General features: G+C 38.5%; 1 protein-coding gene across 1 annotated transcript; it reads left to right on the top strand.

Moving 5' to 3' along the window:
* On the top strand, positions 1–23891 carry fam228a (family with sequence similarity 228 member A). Its single transcript, XM_031800829.1, has 6 exons — positions 1–117; positions 18349–18482; positions 18595–18672; positions 19334–19528; positions 20247–20334; positions 23563–23891. The coding sequence occupies exons 2-6, from the start codon at positions 18363–18365 to the stop codon at positions 23577–23579; spliced, it is 498 nt and encodes a 165-aa protein (XP_031656689.1). The 5' UTR covers positions 1–117; positions 18349–18362; the 3' UTR covers positions 23580–23891.
* Positions 23892–24248: the final 357 nt, after the last annotated feature.

The following is a 24248-nucleotide window of genomic DNA, read 5'->3' as shown; positions in this document are numbered from 1 at the left end:
GACACTAGGCTACTCTCCGGAGAAGCAGCAGGACCGGGACGGGAGATCTGGCACGGAGCGGGCACTACTCTCCGTGCTGCAAAGCAACCGGGGCTCAAACCGGGGCTAAATCCTACCGTGAGTAGCCTACAGAGCACCCCTCCCCCATTGTCTTCGTCCTGAGTTTTCTATCTCCTTGCAAGTTTAGGCCACCTATTTTTCTGACTTCAGCTCAATCGAGATATTTCGTTTAGCCAATTTGTAAACAGGATTACTAGGCCTACTCGTTGAATAACTTTGTTGTTGTTGAACTTTTAATATCTATTCACTAATATCAATTCAAAGTGTAGTGCCAATTGTAGATGTGGACGCTCGACCTCTCGTGTAGGGTAACTAGGAGACGAGCTCCACCTCTTGTGTAGGGTAGGGTAAGAGAGGCTATATACAGTAGAGAGGCTATATACAGTAGAGAGGATATATACAGTAAGAGAATATATACAGTAGAGAGGTTATATACAGTAGAGAGGCTATATACAGTAGAGAGGTTATATACAGTAGAGAGAATATATACAGTAGAGAGGCTATATACAGTAGAGAGGCTATAACAGTAGAGAGGCTATATACAGTAGAGAGGCTATACAGTAGAGAGGCTATATCCAGTAGAGAGGTTATATACAGGTAGAGAGGCTATATACAGTAGAGAGGCTATATTACAGTAGAGAGGCTATATACAGTAGAGAGGTTATATACAGTAGAGAGGCTATATACAGTAGAGAGGCTATAACAGTAGAGAGGCTATAACAGTAGAGAGGCTATATACAGTAGAGAGGCTATATACAGTAGAGAGGCTATATACAGTAGAGAGGCTATATACAGTAGAGAGGCTTAATAACAGTAGAGAGGCTATAACAGTAGAGAGGGCTATATACAGTAGAGAGGGCTATATACAGTAGAGAGGCTAATACAGTAGAGAGGCTTATAACAGTAGAGAGGCTATATACAGTGAGAGGCTATAACAGTAGAGAGTCTATAACAGTAGAGAGGCTATAACAGTAGAGAGGCTATATACAGTAGAGAGGCTATATACAGTAGAGAGGCTATATACAGTAGAGAGGCTATAACAGTAGAGAGGCTATATACAGTAGAGAGGCTATAACAGTAGAGAGCTTATATACAGTAGAGAGGCTATATACAGTAGAGAGTCTATATACAGTAGAGAGGCTATAACAGTAGAGAGGTTATATACAGTAGAGAGGCTATACACAGTAGAGAGGCTATATACAGTAGAGAGGCTATATAAGTAGAGAGGCTACTATACAGTAGAGGCTATATACAGTAGAGAGGCTATATACAGTATAGAGGCTATATACAGTAGAGGCTATATACAGTAGACGCTATATACAGTAGAGAGGCTATATACAGTAGAGAGGCTATATACAGTAGAGAGGTTATATACAGTAGAGAGGCTATATACAGTAGACGCTATATACAGTAGAGAGGCTATATACAGTAAGAGGCTATATACAGTAGAGAGGCTATATACAGTAAGAGGCTATATACAGTAGAGAGGCTATATACAGTAAGAGGCTATATACAGTAGAGAGGTTATATACAGTAGAGAGGCTATATACAGTAGAGAGGCTGATATACAGTAAGAGGCTATATACAGTAGAGAGGCTATATACAGTAGAGAGGCTATATACAGTAGAGAGGCTATATACAGTAAGAGGCTATATACAGTAGAGAGGCTATATACAGTAAGAGGCTATATACAGTAGATCTTTACCCATAACCCCCTGCTACGCTGCAGGTAAACCCAAAAGGTGTCACAATAACAGTAAAAGGGTTTCTAATATAAATAATGAACATAACAGTTTCTATACATTTCTATACACACTAAGAATGTTCTATACACACTAAGAATGTTCTATACACACTAAGAATGTTCTATACACACTAAGGAATGTTCTATACCCCACACTAAGAATGTTCTATACATTTCTATACACACTAAGAATGTTCTATACATTTCTATACACACTAAGAATGTTCTATACATTTCTATACACACTAAGAATGTTCTATACACACTAAGAATGTTCTATACATACTAAGAATGTTCTATACATACTAAGAATGTTCTATACATACTAAGAATGTTCTATACATACTAAGAATGTTCTATACACACTAAGAATGTTCTATACATACTAAGAATGTTCTATACATACTAAGAATGTTCTATACATACTAAGAATGTTCTATACATACTAAGAATGTTCTATACATACTAAGAATGTTCTATACACACTAAGAATGTTCTATACATACTAAGAATGTCTATACACACTAAGATGTTCTATACATTTCTATACACACTAAGAATGTTCTATACATTTCTATACATACTAAGAATTTTCTATACACACTAAGAATGTTCTATACATACTAAGAATGTTCTATACACACTAAGATTGTTCTATACACACTAAGAATGTTCTATACCACTAAGAATGTTCTATACATTTCTATACACACTAAGAATGTTCTATACATTTCTATACATACTAAGAATGTTCTATACATACTAAGAATGTTCTATACACACTAAGAATGTTCTATACATTTCTATACACACTAAGAATGTTCTATACATTTCTATACATACTAAGAATGTTCTCTACACACTAAGAATGTTTCTATACATACTAAGAATGTTCTATACACACTAAGAATGTTCTATACACACTAAGAATGTTCTATACATACTAAGAATGTTCTATACACACTAAGAATGTTCTATACATACTAAGAATGTTCTATACATACTAAGAATGTTCTATACATACTAAGAATGTTCTATACATTTCTATACATACTAAGAATGTTCTATACACACTAAGAATGTTCTATACATACTAAGAATGTCTATACACACTAAGAATGTTCTATACACACTAAGAATGTTCTATACATTTCTACATACTAAGAAGTTCTATACACACTAAGAATGTTCTATACATCTTACATCTAAGAATGTTCTATACATTTCTATACATACTAAGAATGTTCTATACATTTCTATACATTACTAAGAATGTTCTATACACACTAAGAATGTTCTATAACATACTAAGAATGTTCTATACACACTAAGAATGTTCTATACATTTCTATACATACTAAGAATGTTCTATACACACTAAGAATGTTCTATACACACTAAGGAATGTTCTATACACACTAAGAATGTTCTATACATTTCTATACATACTAAGAATGTTCTATACACACTAAGAATGTTCTAACATACTAAGATGTTCTATACACACTAAGAATGTTCTATACATTTCTATACATACTAAGAATGTTCTATACACACTAAGAATGTTCTATACATACTAAGAATGTTCTATACACACTAAGAATGTTCTATACACACTAAGAATGTTCTATACATACTAAGAATGTTCTATACATACTAAGAATGTTCTATACAACTAAGAATGTTCTATACACACTAAGAATGTTCTATACACACTAAGAATGTTCTATACATTTCTAACATACTAAGAAAGTTCTATACACACTAAGATGTCTATACATACTAAGAATGTTCTATACCACACTAAGAATGTTCTATACATACTAAGAATGTTCTATACACACTAAGAATGTTTCTATACATACTAAGAATGTTCTATACACACTAAGAATGTTCTATACATTTCTATACATACTAAGAATGTTCTATACATTTCTATACATACTAAGAATGCTCTATACATTTCTATACATACTAAGAATGTTCTATACACACTAAGATGTTCTATACATTTCTATACACACTAAGAATGTTCTATACACACTAAGAATGTTCTATACACACTAAGAATGTTCTATACATACTAAGAATGTTCTATACACACTAAGAATGTTCTATACATACTAAGAATGTTCTATACACACTAAGAATGTTCTATACATACTAAGAATGTTCTATACACACTAAGAATGTTCTAACATACTAAGAATGTTCTATACACCTAAGAATGTTCTATACATACTAAGAATGTTCTATACATACTAAGAATGTTCTATACATTCTATACATACTAATAATGTTCTATACACACTAAGAATGTTCTATACATACTAAGAATGTTCTATACATACTAAGAATGTTCTATACATACTAAGAATGTTCTATACACTCTAAGAATGTTCTATACATACTAAGAATGTTCTATACATTTCTATACATACTAAGAATGTTCTATACATACTAAGAATGTTCTATACATACTAAGAATGTTCTATACATACTAAGAATGTTCTATACAATTCTATACATACTAAGAATGTTCTATACATTTCTATACATACTAAGAATGTTCTATACATACTAAGAATGTTCTATACATTTCTATACATACTAAGAATGTTCTATACATACTAAGAATGTTCTATACACACTAAGAATGTTCTATACATACTAAGAATGTTCTATACAATTCTATACATACTAAGAATGTTCTATACATTTCTATACATACTAAGAATGTTCTATACATTTCTATACATACTAAGAATGTTCTATACACACTAAGAATTTTCTATACATACTAAGAATGTTCTATACATTTCTATACATACTAAGAATGTTCTATACATACTAAGAATGTTCTATACACACTAAGAATGTTCTATACATACTAAGAATGTTCTATACATACTAAGAATGTTCTATACATACTAAGAATGTTCTATACATACTAAGAATGTTCTATACATTTCTATACATACTAAGAATGTTCTATACATACTAAGAATGTTCTATACATACTAAGAATGTTCTATACATACTAAGAATGTTCTATACACACTAAGAATGTTCTATACACACTAAGAATGTTCTATACATACTAAGAATGTTCTATACACACTAAGAATGTTCTATACACACTAAGAATGTTCTACACATACTAAGAATGTTCTATACATACTAAGAATGTTCTATACACACTAAGAATGTTCTATACACACTAAGAATGTTCTATACATACTAAGAATGTTCTATACATACCAAGAATGTTCTATACATACTAAGAATGTTCTATACACACTAAGAATGTTCTATACATACTAAGAATGTTCTATACAATTCTATACATACTAAGAATGTTCTATACATTTCTATACATACTAAGAATGTTCTATACATTTCTATACATACTAAGAATGTTCTATACACACTAAGAATTTTCTATACATACTAAGAATGTTCTATACATTTCTATACATACTAAGAATGTTCTATACATACTAAGAATGTTCTATACATTTCTATACACACTAAGAATGTTCTATACACACTAAGAATGTTCTATACATACTAAGAATGTTCTATACATACTAAGAATGTTCTATACATACTAAGAATGTTCTATACATTTCTATACATACTAAGAATGTTCTATACATTTCTATACATACTAAGAATGTTCTATACCACTAAGAATGTTCTATACATACTAAGAATGTTCTATACACACTAAGATGTTCTATACACACTAAGAATGTTCTATACACACTAAGAATGTTCTATACATTTCTATACACTAAGAATGTTCTATACATTTCTATACATACTAAGAATGTTCTATACATACTAAGAATGTTCTATACACACTAAGAATGTTCTATACATTTCTATACACACTAAGAATGTTCTATACATTTCTATACATACTAAGAATGTTCTATACACACTAAGAATGTTCTATACATACTGAAGAATGTTCTATACACACTAAGAATGTTCTATACCACCACTAAGAATGTTCTTATACATAGTTCTTTTTTCTAAGAATGGTTCTATACACCACTAATTGAATGTTCTATACATACTAAGAATGTTCTATACATACTAAGAATGTTCTATACATACTAGAATGTTCTATCCATACCTAAGGAATGTTCTTATCCATTTCTATACATACTAAGAATGTTCTATACACACTAAGAATGTTCTATACATTTCTATACATACTAAGAATGTTCTATACACACTAAGAATGTTCTATACATACTAAGAATGTTCTATACACACTAAGAATGTCTATACATTTCTATACATACTCAAGATGTCTATACACACTAAGAATGTTCTATACATTTCTATACATACTAAGAAATGTTCTATACATTTCTATACATACTAGAATGTCTATACATTTCTATACATACTAAGAATGTTCTATACACACTAGGAATGTTCTATACATACTAAGAATGTTCTATACACACTAAGAATGTTCTTATACATTTCTATACATACTAAGAATGTTCTATACACACTAAGAATGTTCTTCATACACACTAAGAATGTTCTATACACACTAAGAATGTTCTCATAACACACACTAAGAATGTTCTATACATTTCTATACATACTAAGAATGTTCTATACACACTAAGAATGTTCTATACATTTCTATACATACTAAGAATGTTCTATACACACTAAGAATGTTCTATACATACTAAGAATGTTCTATACATACTAAGAAATGTTCTATACATACTAAGAATGTTCTATACATACTAAGAATGTTCTATACATTTCTATACATACTAAGAATGTTCTATACATACTAAGAATGTTCTATACACACTAAGAATGTTCTATACACACTAAGAATGTTCTATACATACTAAGAATGTTCTATACACACTAAGAATGTTCTATACACACTAAGAATGTTCTATACATACTAAGAATGTTCTATACATACTAAGAATGTTCTATACACACTAAGAATGTTCTATACACACTAAGAATGTTCTATACATACTAAGAATGTTCTATACATACCAAGAATGTTCTATACATACTAAGAATGTTCTATACACACTAAGAATGTTCTATACATACTAAGAATGTTCTATACAATTCTATACATACTAAGAATGTTCTATAACATTTCTATACATACTAAGAATGTTCTATACATTTCTATACATACTAAGAATGTTCTATACACACTAAGAATTTTCTATACATACTAAGAATGTTCTATACATTTCTATACATACTAAGAATGTTCTATACATTTCTATACACACTAAGAATGTTCTATACACACTAAGAATGTTCTATACATACTAAGAATGTTCTATACATACTAAGAATGTTCTATACATACTAAGAATGTTCTATACATTTCTATACATACTAAGAATGTTCTATACATTTCTATACATACTAAGAATGTTCTATACACACTAAGAATGTTCTATACATACTAAGAATGTTCTATACACACTAAGAATGTTCTATACATTTCTATACATACTAAGAATGTTCTATACATTTCTATACATACTAAGAATGTTCTATACACACTAAGAATTTTCTATACATACTAAGAATGTTCTATACATTTCTATACATACTAAGAATGTTCTATACATACTAAGAATGTTCTATACATTTCTATACACACTAAGAATGTTCTATACATTTCTATACACACTAAGAATGTTCTATACATTTCTATACATACTAAGAATGTTCTATACACACTAAGAATGTTCTATACATACTAAGAATGTTCTATACACACTAAGAATGTTCTATACACACTAAGAATGTTCTATACATACTAAGAATGTTCTATACACACTAAGAATGTTCTATACATACTAAGAATGTTCTATACATACTAAGAATGTTCTATACATACTAAGAATGTTCTATACATACTAAGAATGTTCTATACATTTCTATACATACTAAGAATGTTCTATACACACTAAGAATGTTCTATACATACTAAGAATGTTCTATACACACTAAGAATGTTCTATACACACTAAGAATGTTCTATACATTTCTATACATACTAAGAATGTTCTATACACACTAAGAATGTTCTATACATTTCTATACATACTAAGAATGTTCTATACATTTCTATACATACTAAGAATGTTCTATACATTTCTATACATACTAAGAATGTTCTATACACACTAAGAATGTTCTATACATACTAAGAATGTTCTATACACACTAAGAATGTTCTATACATTTCTATACATACTAAGAATGTTCTATACACACTAAGAATGTTCTATACACACTAAGAATGTTCTATACACACTAAGAATGTTCTATACACACTAAGAATGTTCTATACATTTCTATACATACTAAGAATGTTCTATACACACTAAGAATGTTCTATACATACTAAGAATGTTCTATACATACTAAGAATGTTCTATACATACTAAGAATGTTCTATACATACTAAGAATGTTCTATACATTTCTATACATACTAAGAATGTTCTATACATACTAAGAATGTTCTATACATACTAAGAATGTTCTATACATACTAAGAATGTTCTATACACACTAAGAATGTTCTATACACACTAAGAATGTTCTATACATACTAAGAATGTTCTATACACACTAAGAATGTTCTATACACACTAAGAATGTTCTATACATACTACTAGAATGTTCTATACATACTAAGAATGTTCTATACACACTAAGAATGTTCTATACACACTAAGAATGTTCTATACATACTAAGAATGTTCTATACATACCAAGAATGTTCTATACATACTAAGAATATTCTATACACACTAAGAATGTTCTATACATACTAAGAATGTTCTATACAATTCTATACATACTAAGAATGTTCTATACATTTCTATACATACTAAGAATGTTCTATACATTTCTATACATACTAAGAATGTTCTATACACACTAAGAATTTTCTATACATACTAAGAATGTTCTATACATTTCTATACATACTAAGAATGTTCTATACATACTAAGAATGTTCTATACATTTCTATACACACTAAGAATGTTCTATACACACTAAGAATGTTCTATACATACTAAGAATGTTCTATACATACTAAGAATGTTCTATACATACTAAGAATGTTCTATACATTTCTATACATACTAAGAATGTTCTATACATTTCTATACATACTAAGAATGTTCTATACACACTAAGAATGTTCTATACATACTAAGAATGTTCTATACACACTAAGAATGTTCTATACATTTCTATACATACTAAGAATGTTCTATACATTTCTATACATACTAAGAATGTTCTATACACACTAAGAATTTTCTATACATACTAAGAATGTTCTATACATTTCTATACATACTAAGAATGTTCTATACATACTAAGAATGTTCTATACATTTCTATACACACTAAGAATGTTCTATACACACTAAGAATGTTCTATACATACTAAGAATGTTCTATACATACTAAGAATGTTCTATACATACTAAGAATGTTCTATACATTTCTATACATACTAAGAATGTTCTATACATTTCTATACATACTAAGAATGTTCTATACACACTAAGAATGTTCTATACATACTAAGAATGTTCTATACACACTAAGAATGTTCTATACAATTCTATAAATTTTCTCTCCTTTATGCAAAATGGCTCTAATACACATTGTGAAGAATGAAGAAAACGATTAAAAGCATTTATCATTTCAAAACAAAATGGCAAAATAATACATTATACCTTCGTGTTCTTCATGGTAGTGTATTAACACATTATAACACATTATAACCCATTATAACCCATTATAACACATTATAACCCATTATAACACATTATAACACATTATAACCCATTATAACCCATTATAACACATTATAACACATTATAACCCCATTCAGTGTGTAAAACATGACTTCATGAACATCCCCGTTGTCACAACTTGACTTCATGAACATCCCCGTTGTCACAACTTGACTTCATGAACATCCCCGTTGTCACAACTTGACTTCATGAACATCCCCGTTGTCACAACTTGACTTCATGAACATCCCCATTGGCACAACTTGACTTCATGAACATCCCCGTTGTCACAACTTGACTTCATGAACATCCCAGTTGTCACAACTTGACTTCATGAACATCCCCGTTGTCACAACTTGACTTCATGAACATCCCCGTTGTCACAACTTGACTTCATGAACATCCCCGTTGTCACAACTTGACTTCATGAACATCCCCGTTGTCACAACTTGACTTCATGAACATCCCCGTTGTCACAACTTGACTTCATGAACATCCCTGTTGTCACAACTTGACTTCATGAACATCCCCGTTGTCACAACTTGACTTCATGAACATCCCCATTGGCACAACTTGACTTCATGAACATCCCTGTTGTCACAACTTGACTTCATGAACATCCCCGTTGTCACAACTTGACTTCATGAACATCCCCGTTGTCACAACTTGACTTCATGAACATCCCCGTTGTCACAACTTGACTTCATGAACATCCCCGTTGTCACAACTTGACTTCATGAACATCCCCGTTGTCACAACTTGACTTCATGAACATCCCCGTTGGCACAACTTGACTTCATGTGAAGGAACAAATCTGTTGCTCGCGTGCAGGGCCAGATTAATGCAGGGGCTTACTGAAGCCGTGTGGGGCCCAGGCCTGTGGGGGGACCCAGGCCCAAAGTGAATTCTTTTTAGAAAATGTATAAAATATAAAAAACAGATACCTCATTTATATAAGTATTCAGACCCTTTGCTATGAGACTTGAAATTGAGCTCAGCTGCATCCTGTTTCCATTGATCATCCTTGAGATGTTTCTACAACTTAATTGTAGTACACCTGTGGTAAATTCAATTGATTGGACATGATCTGGAAAGGCACACACCTGTCTATATAAGGTCCCACAGTTGACAGTTCATGTCAGGTCAAAAACCAAGCAATGAGGTGGAAGGAATTGTCCGTAGAGCTCAGAGACAGGATTGTGTCGAGGCACAGATCTGGGGAAGGGTACCAAAACATTTCTGCAACATTGAAGGTCCCCAAGAACACAGTGTCCCCCATCATTCTTAAATGGAAGAAGTTTGGAACCATGAAGACTCTTCCTAGAGCTGGCCACCGGGCCAAACTGAGCAATCGGGGGAGAAGGGCCTTGGTCAGGGAGGTGACCAAGAACCTGATGGTCCAGAGCTCCAGAGTTCTTCTGTGGAGATGGGACAACCTTCCAGGAGGACAACCATCTCTGCAGCACTCCACCAATCAGGCCTTTATGGTAGACTGGCCAGACGGAAGCCACTCCTCAGTAAAAGGCACATGACAATCCACTTGGAGTTTGCCAAAAGGCACCTAAAGGACTCAGACCCTGAGAAATAAGATTCTCTGGTCTGATGAAACCAAGATTGAACTCTTTGGCCTGAATGCCAAGCGTCATGTCTGGAGGAAAGCTGGCACCATCCCTACGGTGAGGCATGCTGGTGGTGATGTTTTTCTGCACCAGGGACCGGAAGACTAGGATTGAGGGAAAGATGAACAGAGCAAAGTACAGAGAGATCCTTGATGAAAACCTGCTCCAGGACCTCAGACTGGAGTGGACAGCGACCCTAAGCACACAGCCAACAACGCAGGAGTGGCTTCGGGACAAGTCTCTGAATGTCCTTGAGTGACCCAGCCAGAGCCTGGACTTGAACCCGATCAAACATCTCTGGAGAGACCTGAAAATAGTTGTGCAGCAACACTCCCCATCCAACCTGACAGAGCTTGAGAGGATCTGCAGAGAAGATTGGGGAGAAACAAATACAGGTGTGCCAAACATTTGCAAAAATGTCTAAAAACCTAATTTTGCTTTGTCATTATGGGATGTTGTGTATAGATTGATGAGGGGGAAAAACGATTTAATCCGTTTTAGAATAAGGCTGTAACCAAATGTAGAAAAATGGGTTTGGATACTTTCCGAATGCACTGTTTACTTTTCTATCTGGTAAATCTATTTTCATGTCATTCTCATCCCAGACATGCCTGTCAAGGACAGTGGTGCAGCCGGTCTGATTGTGTTCCCCACGTCTGCTCCCCTCCCAGACATGCCTGTCAAGGACAGTGGTGCAGCTGGTCTGATCGTGTTCCACACGTCTGCTCCCCTCCCAGACATGCCTGTCTAGGACAGTGGTGCAGCCGGTCTGATCGTGTTCCCCACGTCTGCTCCCCTCCCAGACATGCCTGTCTAGGACAGTGGTGCAGCCGGTCTGATCGTGTTCCCCACGTCTGCTCCCCTCCCAGACATGCCTGTCAAGGACAGTGGTGCAGCTGGTCTGATCGTGTTCCACACGTCTGCTCCCCTCCCAGACATGCCTGTCTAGGACAGTGGTGCAGCCGGTCTGATCGTGTTCCCCACGTCTGCTCCCCTCCCAGACATGCCTGTCTAGGACAGTGGTGCAGCCGGTCTGATCGTGTTCCCCACGTCTGCTCCCCTCCCAGACATGCCTGTCTAGGACAGTGGTGCAGCCGGTCTGATTGTGTTCCACACGTCTGCTCTCATCCCAGACATGCCTGTCAAGGACAGTGGTGCAGCCGGTCTGATCGTGTTCCCCACGTCTGCTCCCCTCCCAGACATGCCTGTCAAGGACAGTGGTGCAGCCGGTCTGATCGTGTTCCACACGTCTGCTCCCCTCCCAGACATGCCTGTCTAGGACAGTGGTGCAGCCGGTCTGATCGTGTTCCACACGTCTGCTCCCCTCCCAGACATGCCTGTCTAGGACAGTGGTGCAGCCGGTCTGATCGTGTTCCCCACGTCTGCTCCCCTCCCAGACATGCCTGTCAAGGACAGTGGTGCAGCCGGTCTGATCGTGTTCCCCACGTCTGCTCCCCTCCCAGACATGCCTGTCTAGGACAGTGGTGCAGCCGGTCTGATCGTGTTCCCCACGTCTGCTCCCCTCCCAGACATGCCTGTCAAGGACAGTGGTGCAGCCGGTCTGATCGTGTTCCCCACGTCTGCTCCCCTCCCAGACATGCCTGTCTAGGACAGTGGTGCAGCCGGTCTGATCGTGTTCCCCACGTCTGCTCCCCTCCCAGACATGCCTGTCAAGGACAGTGGTGCAGCCGGTCTGATCGTGTTCCCCACGTCTGCTCCCCTCCCAGACATGCCTGTCTAGGACAGTGGTGCAGCCGGTCTGATCGTGTTCCCCACGTCTGCTCCCCTCCCAGACATGCCTGTCTAGGACAGTGGTGCAGCCGGTCTGATCGTGTTCCCCACGTCTGCTCCCCTCCCAGACATGCCTGTCTAGGACAGTGGTGCAGCCGGTCTGATCGTGTTCCCCACGTCTGCTCCCCTCCCAGACATGCCTGTCAAGGACAGTGGTGCAGCCGGTCTGATCGTGTTCCCCACGTCTGCTCCCCTCCCAGACATGCCTGTCAAGGACAGTGGTGCAGCCGGTCTGATCGTGTTCCCCACGTCTGCTCCCCTCCCAGACATGCCTGTCAAGGACAGTGGTGCAGCCGGTCTGATCGTGTTCCCCACATCTGCTCCCCTCCCAGACATGCCTGTCTAGGACAGTGGTGCAGCCGGTCTGATCGTGTTCCCCACGTCTGCTCCCCTCCCAGACATGCCTGTCTAGGACAGTGGTGCAGCCGGTCTGATCGTGTTCCCCACGTCTGCTCCCCTCCCAGACATGCCTGTCAAGGACAGTGGTGCAGCCGGTCTGATCGTGTTCCCCACGTCTGCTCCCCTCCCAGACATGCCTGTCTAGGACAGTGGTGCAGCCGGTCTGATCGTGTTCCCCACGTCTGCTCCCCTCCCAGACATGCCTGTCTAGGACAGTGGTGCAGCCGGTCTGATCGTGTTCCCCACGTCTGCTCCCCTCCCAGACATGCCTGTCAAGGACAGTGGTGCAGCCGGTCTGATCGTGTTCCCCACGTCTGCTCCCCTCCCAGACATGCATGTCTAGGACAGTGGTGCAGCCGGGCTGATCGTGTTCCCCACGTCTGCTCCCCTCCCAGACATGCCTGTCAAGGACAGTGGTGCAGCCGGTCTGATCGTGTTCTGCTCCCCCAGGTCTCCTCACATCTATCAGACTATTGTTAACGTTTTTCTTTCTTTCTTTGTGTAATATATGTTTGCAACTACTGTCTAAAAACGTCTACAACTGCTGTCTAAAAACGTCTACAACTGCTGTCTAAAAACGTTTACAACTGCTGTCTAAAAACGTCTACAACTGCTGTCTAAAAACGTTTACAACTGCTGTCTAAAAACGTTTACAACTGCTGTCTAAAAACGTTTACAACTGCTGTCTAAAAACGTTTACAACTGCTGTCTAAAAACGTCTACAACTGCTGTCTAAAAACGTCTACAACTGCTGTCTAAAAACGTTTACAACTACTGTCTAAAAACGTCTACAACTGCTGTCTAAAAACGTTTACAACTGCTGTCTAAAAACGTTTACAACTACTGTCTAAAAACGTTTACAACTACTGTCTAAAAACGTTTACAACTACTGTCTAAAAACGTCTACAACTGCTGTCTAAAAACGTTTACAACTACTGTCTAAAAACGTTTACAACTACTGTCTAAAAACGTCTACAACTGCTGTCTAAAAACGTTTACAACTGCTGTCTAAAAACGTTTACAACTACGGTCTAAAAACGTTTACACTGCCGTCTAAAAACGTTTACAACTGCTGTCTAAAAACGTTTGTAACTGCTGTCTAAAAACGTTTACAACTACTGTCTAAAAACGTTTACAACTACTGTCTAAAAACGTCTACAACTGCTGTCTAAAAACGTTTACAACTGCTGTCTAAAAACGTTTACAACTACTGTCTAAAAATGTATACAACTACTGTCTAAAAACGTTTACAACTACTGTCTAAAAACGTCTACAACTGCTGTCTAAATACGTTTACAACTGCTGTCTAAAAACGTCTACAACTGCTGTCTAAAAACGTTTACAACTACTGTCTAAAAACGTCTACAACTGCTGTCTGAATACGTTTACAACTGCTGTCTAAATACGTTTACAACTGCTGTCTAAAAACGTTTACAACTACTGTCTAAAAACGTCTACAACTGCTGTCTAAAAACGTTTACAACTGCTGTCTAAAAACGTTTACAACTGCTGTCTAAAAACGTTTACAACTATTGTCTAAAAACTTCTACAACTGCTGTCTAAAAACGTTTACAACTGCTGTCTAAAAACGTCTACAACTACTGTCTAAAAACGTTTACAACTGCTGTCTAAAAACGTTTACAACTACTGTCTAAAAACGTCTACAACTGCTGTCTAAAAACGTTTACAACTACTGTCTAAAAACGTCTACAACTACTGTCTAAAAACGTTTACAACTGCTGTCTAAAAACGTTTACAACTGCTGTCTAAAAACGTTTACAACTACTGTCTAAAAACGTTTACAACTGCTGTCTAAAAACGTTTACAACTACTGTCTAAAAACGTCTACAACTACTGTCTAAAAACGTTTACAACGGCTGTCTAAAAACGTTTACAATTACTGTCTAAAAACGTCTACAACTGCTATCTAAAAACGTTTACAACTACTGTCTAAAAACGTTTACAACTGCTGTCTAAAAACGTTTACAACTACTGTCTAAAAACGTTTACAACTACTGTCTAAAAACGTTTACAACTACTGTCTAAAAACATCTACAACTGCTGTCTAAAAACGTTTACAACTACTGTCTAAAAACGTCTACAACTACTGTCTACAACTACTGTCTAAAAACGTCTACAACTGCCGTCTAAAAACGTTTACAACTACTGTCTAAAAACGTTTACAACTACTGTCTAAAAACGTTTACAACCACTGTCTAAAAACGTCTATAACTGCTGTCTAAAAACGTTTACAACTGCTGTCTAACAACGTTTACAACTACTGTCTAAAAACGTCTACAACTGCTGTCTAAAAACGTTTACAACTGCTGTCTAAAAACGTTTACAACTATTGTCTAAAAACGTCTACAACTGCTGTCTAAAAACGTTTACAACTACTGTCTAAAAACGTTTACAACTACTGTCTAAAAACGTTTACAACTGCTGTCTAAAAACGTTTACAACTACTGTCTAAAAACGTCTACAACTACTGTCTAAAAACGTCTACAACTGCTGTCTAAAAACGTTTACAACTGCTGTCTAAAAACGTTTACAACTACTGTCTAAAAACGTTTACAACTGCTGTCTAAAAACGTTTACAACTACTGTCTAAAAACGTCTACAACTGCTGTCTAAAAACGTTTACAACGGCTGTCTAAAAACGTTTACAATTACTGTCTAAAAACGTCTACAACTGCTATCTAAAAACGTTTACAACTACTATCTAAAAACGTTTACAACTGCTGTCTAAAAACGTTTACAACTACTGTCTAAAAACGTTTACAACTACTGTCTAAAAACGTTTACAACTACTGTCTAAAAACATCTACAACTGCTGTCTAAAAACGTTTACAACTACTGTCTAAAAACGTCTACAACTGCTGTCTAAAAACGTTTACAACTGCTGTCTAAAAACGTTTACAACTACTGTCTAAAAACGTTTACAACTACTGTCTAAAAACGTTTACAACTGCTGTCTAAAAACGTCTACAACTACTGTCTAAAAACGTTTACAACTACTGTCTAAAAACGTTTACAACTGCTGTCTAAAAACGTTTACAACTACTGTCTAAAAACGTCTACAACTGCTGTCTAAAAACGTCTACAACTGCTGTCTAAAAACGTCTACAACTACTGTCTAAAAACGTCTACAACTACTGTCTAGTAATATGAATTAATAACAACTTACAGTAACGTAAACAAGTTGTTAATACAGGTATGTCAATAATGAACAGGTCCTAATTTACGAGGACCTGTCTAGTGGCAGAGACGACAGCAATATACTGTTTTGCAAACAGCAGGGAGGCAAGTCTGTGAACACAATCACCCTTCACATCACCCTTCACATCACCCTTCAATCACCCTTCAATCACCCTTCACATCACCCTTCAATCACCCTTCACATCACCCTTCAATCACCCTTCAATCACCCTTCAATCACCCTTCACATCACCCTTCACATCACCCTTCAATCACATCGCACCATGGACACTTCCCCCGAGGTTCCCATCTCTCGTTTTCAATGGGGGCATGGACACTTCCCCTGAGGTTCCCATCTCCAGTTTACATTGGGGTTCCCATCTCCAGTTTTCAAAGGGGGCATGGACACTTCCCCTGAGGTTCCCATCTCTCGTTTTCAATTGGGGCATGGACACTTCCCCTGAGGTTCCCATCTCTCGTTTTCAATGGGGACATGGACACTTCCCCTGAGGTTCCCATCTCTCGTTTTCAATGGGGGCATGGACACTTCCCCTGAGGTTCCCATCTCTCGTTTTCAATGGGGGCATGGACACTTCCCCTGAGGTTCCCATCTCTCGTTTTCAATGGGGGCATGGACACTTCCCCTGAGGTTCCCATCTCCAGTTTTCAATGGGGGCATGGACACTTCCCCTGAGGTTCCCATCTCCAGTTTTCAATGGGGGCATGGACACTTCCCCTGAGGTTCCCATCTCCAGTTTTCAATGGGGGCATGGACACTTCCCCTGAAGTTCCCATCTCCAGTTTTCAATGGGGGCATGGACACTTCCCCTGAGGTTCCCATCTCCAGTTTTCAATGGGGGCATGGACACTTCCCCTGAGGTTCCCATCTCCAGTTTTCAATGGGGGCATGGACACTTCCCCCGAGGTTCCCATCTCCAGTTTTCAATGGGGGCATGGACACTTCCCCCGAGGTTCCCATCTCCAGTTTTCAATGGGGGCATGGACACTTCCCCTGAGTTTCCCATCATGGACACTTCCCCCGAGGTTCCCATCTCCAGTTTTCAATGGGGGCATGGACACTATGCTCAATATCGGCATCCCAAATGGCACCCTATTCCCTTATGACCAGAATCCTAATGGTCCAAGTCGTGCACTATGATTAGGGTACCATTTGTGATTCATACAATATCTGTGTTAGACCCAGTCTGAGAACGCTGTCTGGGAACCCTGTCTGAGAACCCTGTCTGGGAACCCTGTCTGAGAACCCTGTCTGAGAACCCTGTCTGGGAACCCAGTTTGAGAACGCTGTCTGAGAACCCACCCTGTCTGAGAACCCACCCTGTCTGAGAGCCCTGTCTGAGAGCCCTGTCTGAGAACCCTGTCTGAGAACCCACCCTGTCTGAGAGCCCTGTCTGGGAACCCTGTCTGGGAACCCACCCTGTCTGGGAACCCTGTCTGGGAACCCTGTCTGGGAAACCTGTCTGGGAAACCTGTCTGGGTGCATCTTAACAGTCTGAAGTGACTTCCTTCCCCTAACTCCTTTCCTCAGGAATGTCCTACAGACATGTGAGACCCAGAAATGGCCCATGTACCCTTCCTCCATTTGTGTTCATTGTGATGTAAACCTCTGATTCTTGTTGTTGTTGTTTTTATGCTGTTGTTGATGTTCTACTGTATGTTGTTCCAGGTACCCAGCGGAGTATGGAGAAGTGTCAGGAAGACCGGCCGAAGAGGAAGAGGAGGAGTGAGGTGTGGCTTCCTGGACCTCCCAGAGGGCCGTGGGTAGACTGGCTCTCTCACACCTCCTTCAGGAGGCTGCAGGTACTGCACACACTCAGCCACACGCAAGCACATACACACACACACTTAGCCACACACGAACACACACACTCATTTCTTTCACGTTTGTGTTTTTTCATCTACAATCATTCAGGTCAAGTTAGAATCTGAGAACCAAGAAGCTAGAGCCATCACCCAGCCACTACTGGACACAGAGAATGGCTTTGTCAAGGTAACCACAATTCTGTCAGATAATGGCTTTGTCAAGGTGACCACAATTCTGTCAGAGAATGGCTTTGTCAAGGTGACCACAATTCTGTCAGAGAATGGCTTTGTCAAGGTGACCACAATTCTGTCAGAGAATGGCTTTGTCAAGGTGACCACAATTCTGTCAGAGAATGGCTTTGTCAAGGTGACCATAATTCTGTCAGAGAATGGCTTTGTCAAGGTGACCACAATTCTGTCAGAGAATGGCTTTGTCAAGGTGACCACAATTCTGTCAGAGAATGGCTTTGTCAAGGTGACCACAATTCTGTCAGAGAATGGCTTTGTCAATGTGACCACAATTGTGTCAGAGAATGGCTTTGTCAAGGTGACCACAATTCTGTCAGAGAATGGCTTTGTCAAGGTGACCACAATTCTGTGCAACATCTCCTCTGGGAATCCCGGCCATTCTAAGCATGTGATCTATTCCAGAGCCAGCACACCTGATTAAACTATTCAGCCAACCATCAAGCCCTTGATTAGACCAATCAGTTGTGGAAGAGTTCAGGATAATAGATCTGATATATGTTGATGTATTTGTAAGGTACGTTATGTTCTGTATCCTTATGTGGTGTCATGACTAGTTTAGCTCCATCGTAACATTCTGTGCCTCTGTCTCTTCCTGTCAGGACCTGGAGCGTTATCTGTGCCAACAGGAAAGGGCGGAGCTTCGTAAGCGAGAGCTGCTCCATAAGCGTTGGACGGAGCGTGTGTGGACCCCTATTCAGAGGAGCGTGGAGAACCAAGTGCCCCACTGCTGCTATGACGAGGCAGAGAGTATACGCAGCATGTTCCTGAACTACATACACTACTGTAACTCAAAGGTACAACACACTGTAATATACTAAGGTAACCTCCTCTTTCTATTCTGGTTAGGGCCAGTTTGCGCTGTTCTGTGAAGGGAGTAGTACACAGCGTTGTACGAGAATAGACTGACGAGTTTCAGAAGAAAGTTCTTTGTTTCTGGCCATTTTGAGCCTGTAATCGAACCCACAAATGCTGATGCTCCAGATACTCAACTAGTCTAAAGAAGGCCAGTTTTATTGCTTCTTTAATCAGAACAGCAGTTTTCAGCTGTGCTAACATAATTGCAAAAGGGTTTTCTAATGATCAATTAGCCTTTTAAAATGATAAACTAGGATTAGCCAACACAACGTGCCATTGGAATGCAGGAGTGATGGTTGCAGATAATGGGCCTCTGTACGCCTATGTAGATATTCCATTAAAAATCAGCCGTGGATCAGGTACCGATTCATAGATTTTCTGATGTGTTTTCTTCCTTGATCATGTGACATGCAAATATCCTTGAAATAGAAGCCAGGTGTGAGTGCCAACATCCACAATGATGACGGCCTGAGGCCCAAACGTTTGTGTTGTTTTCACCTTTCATTTATGCACTGAGGTTTTTTGGGGGGCACCATGGTATTTTCATAAACATCTGTATTTTACATTTAAACCTCCTTTTTGGATTTATTCATATTTGTTTTTCTACAGTGTGCGAGTATTCTTCCTGAATATGTTAATTGGTTTCACTTCTTCCAGGTTGCCACACCTGCGTCGAGGGACCCACTGTTCCTTCAATCACGTGACGGGACAAAGGAAAAGAGGGCGGTCCTACGCTGTCAGACAGGTATTGTAGCAAAAACAACAAAAATAAGGCCTGGAACTTTAGGGATAAATTGCAAACGGAAGAGGACTATTAAGTAAAGCATGAGCCTTAGTTCTATATTACAGCTTGTCTGTTAGCTATTTAAAGGTGTGTCCCAGGTGTGACTGTTATCTATTTAAAGGTGTGTCCCAGGTGTGACTGTTAGCTATTTAAAGGTGTGTCCCAGGTGTGACTGTTAGCTATTTAAAGGTGTGTCCCAGGTGTGACTGTTATCTATTTAAAGGTGTGTCCCAGGTGTGACTGTTATCTATTTAAAGGTGTGTCCCAGGTGTGACTGTTATCTATTTAAAGGTGTGTCCCTGGTGTGACTGTTAACATATTTAAAGGTGTGTCCCAGGTGTGACTTATCTATTTAAAGGTGTGTCCCAGGTGTGACTGTTATCTATTTAAAGGTGTGTCCCAGGTGTGACTGTTATCTATTTAAAGGTGAGTCCCAGGTGTGACTGTTATCTATTTAAAGGTGTGTCCCAGGTGTGACTGTTAGCTATTTAAAGGTGTGTCCCAGGTGTGACTGTTAGCTATTTAAAGGTGTGTCCCAGGTGTGACTGTTATCTATTTAAAGGTGTATCCCAGGTGTGACTGTTATCTATTTAAAGGTGTGTCCCAGGTGTGACTGTTATCTATGTAACTTCTTTGGGACTGGGGGGCAGTATTGAGTAGCTTGGATGAAAAAAGTGCCCAAAGTAGATTTGGATAGGAAAAACTCTGAGGTTTCTAAAACTGTTTGAATCATGTCTGTGAGTATAACAGAACTCATATGGCAGGCAAAAACCTGAGAAAAAAATCCAACCAGGAAGTGGGAAATCTGAGGTTTGTAGGTTTTCAAGTCTTTGCCTATCCAATATACAGTATCTACTGCACTTCCTAAGGTTTCCACTAGATGTCAACAGTCTTTAGAACGTTGTTTCAGGCTTCTACTATGAAGGGGGAGAGAATAAGAGCTGTTTCAACCAGGTGTCTGGCAGAATGCCATGAGCTCAGTCAGGCGCGCGGCCGTGAGAGTGAGCTGCGTTCCTTTTAATTTCCAAAGACAAAGGAATTGTCCGGTTGAAACATTATTGAAGATTTATGATGAAAACATCCTAAAGATTGATTATACATATCGTTTGACATGTTTCTACGAACTGTAATATAACTTTTGGGACTTTTCGTCTGAACTAATTGCTCGTGCACTGTGCATTTGGATTACTGGGCTAAACGCGTGAACAAATAGGAGGTATTTGGACATAAATAAAAGACTTTATCGAACAAAACAAACATTTATTGTGGAACTAGGGATTCCTGGGTGGGCATTCCGATGAAGATCATCAAAGGTAAGTGAATATTTATAACGCTATTTCTGACTTTTGTGACACCTCTCCTTCTTTGGAAAATGGCTGTTTGTTTTTCTGTGACTTGGCGCTGACCTAACATAATCGCAAGGTGGGCTTTTTCCGTAAAGCATTTTTTAAATCTGACACAGCAGTTGCATTAAGGAGAAGTGTATCTATAATTCCATGTATAACACTTGTATCTCTTATCAATGTTTATGATGAGTATTTCTGTAATTTGATGTGGCTCTCTGTACTTTCACCGGATGTTTGTTTGAGACAATGCATTTCTGAACATAACGCACCAATTTCAAATGAGGTTTTTGGACATAAAGATTAACTTTATCGAACAAAACACACATTTATTGTCTAACATGGAGTCCTGGGAGTGCCATCCGGTGAAGATCATCAAAGGTTAGTGATTCATTTTAATGCTATTTCTGAGTTTTGTGACACCTCTCGTTCTTTGGAAAATGGCTGTATGTTTTTCTGTGACTTGGCACTGACCTAACATAATCGCAAGGTGCGCTTTCGCCGTAAAGCCGTTTTGAAATCAGACACTGTGGCTGGATTAACGAGTTAAATTAACGAGAAGTTTATCTTTAAAATGGTGTTTAATACTTTTAAGGAATTTTAATTATGAGATTTCTGTTGTTTTGAATTTGGTGCCCTGCACTTTCACTGGCTGTTGGTGAGGTGGAACGCTACTGTCCCACATATCCCAGAGAGGTTTTAAAGGTGTGTCCCAGGTGTGACTGTTAGCTATTTAAAGGTGAGTCTCAGGTGTGACTGTTCCAGAAGAGATGTGGTTATACCTGTTATACTGTTGTACTATTGTACCTGTTGTACCTGTTCCAGAAGAAAGTATCTATGTCCACAGTTAAACGAGTCCTATATCGACATAACCTGAAAGGCCCCTCAGCAAGGAAGAAGCCACTGCTCCAAAAACCCCATAAAAAAGACAGACTACGGTTTACAACTGCACATGGGGACAAAAATCGTACTTTTCGGAGAAATGTCCTCTGGTCTGATGAAACAAAAATAGAACTGTTTGGCCATAATGACCATCGTTATATTTGGAGGAAAAAGTGTGAGGCTTGCAAGCCGAAGAAGACCATCCCAACCGTGAAGCATGGGGGTGGCAGCATCATGTTGTGGGGGTGCTTTACTGCAGGAGGGACTGGTGCACTTCACAAAAAAGATGGCATCATGAGAATGAAAATTATGTAGCTATATTGAAGCAACATCTCAAGACATCATTCAGGAAGTTAAAGGTTGGTCGCAAATGGGTCTTCCAAATGGACAATGACCCCAGGCATACTTCCAAAGTTGTGCCAAAATGGCTTAAGGACAACACAGTCAAGATTGGAGTGGCCATCACAAAGCCCTGATTCAATCCTATAGAACATTTGTGGGCAGAACTGAAAAAGCGTGTGCGAGCAAGGAGGCCTACAAACCTGACTCAGTTGCACCAGCTCTGTCTGGAGGAATGGGCCAAAATTCACCCAACTTATTGTGGGAAGCTTGTGGAAGGCTACCCGAAACGTTTGAGCCAAGTTAAACAATTTAAAGGCAATGCTACCAAATACTAATTGAGTGTATGTAAACTTCTGACCCACTGGGAATGTGATGAAAGAAATATAAGCTGAAATAAATCACTCTCTACTATTATTCTGCCATTTCACATTCTTAAAATAAAGTGGTGATCCTAACTGACCTAAGACACAAAAGGACGAGGAAATTTTTACTAGGATTAAATGTCAGGAATTGTGAAAGAACTTAGTTTAAATGTATTTGGCTGAGGTGTATTTAAACTTCCGACTACAACTGTATTATCGATCTGTATCATCTGCTCTCTTCCTCTCCTTTCATCCTCCAGGGCCGCCCAGATTATAGCCACGGTCACACCTGACGGGAGATGTCTACAGACAGCTTGCTGGTCCTACAGGGCATAACAACACCTGACGGGAGATGTCTACAGACACCTGGCTGGTCCTTCAGAGGATAATGACTATTAAACAGGGCTTGAGAGCACAGCGTTCTGTAGTGTGGCATCACTGTTGGGAAATATAAACAGCAGCATTGACTAGATGCAGGTATTCAATCATCTCTTCGTCGACAAGGGTAATTCATGCTTGAGCAGACATTGTTTACTGAAAACCATGTATTTGATACCATTCCTCCCAATTAAAGGTGACACCAATCTCCTGTGCTGTACCCAACACTTACAATTATCTGTCAGGTCCCTCAGTCGATCAGTAAATTTAAAACACACATTCAACCACAAAGACCAGGGAAGTTTTTCAATGCCTCGCAAAGAAGGGCAACTATTGGTAGATGGGTACACATTTTTTTAAAGCAGACACTGAATATAATATCCCTTTTAGCATGGTGTAGTTATTAGTAATTACACTTTGGATGGTGTGTCAATACACCCAGTCAATACAAAGATACAGGCGTCCTTCCTAAATCAGTTGCCGGAGAGGAAGGAAACTGCTCAGGGATTTCACCATGAGGCCAATGGGGACTTTAAAACAGTTACAGAGTTTAATGGCTGTTAAAGGA

This window comes from Oncorhynchus kisutch, linkage group LG21 (assembly GCF_002021735.2).
Source record: "Oncorhynchus kisutch isolate 150728-3 linkage group LG21, Okis_V2, whole genome shotgun sequence".
NCBI classification, from domain to species: Eukaryota; Metazoa; Chordata; class Actinopteri; order Salmoniformes; family Salmonidae; genus Oncorhynchus; species Oncorhynchus kisutch.
This window is presented reverse-complemented; position numbering and strand designations above follow the sequence as displayed.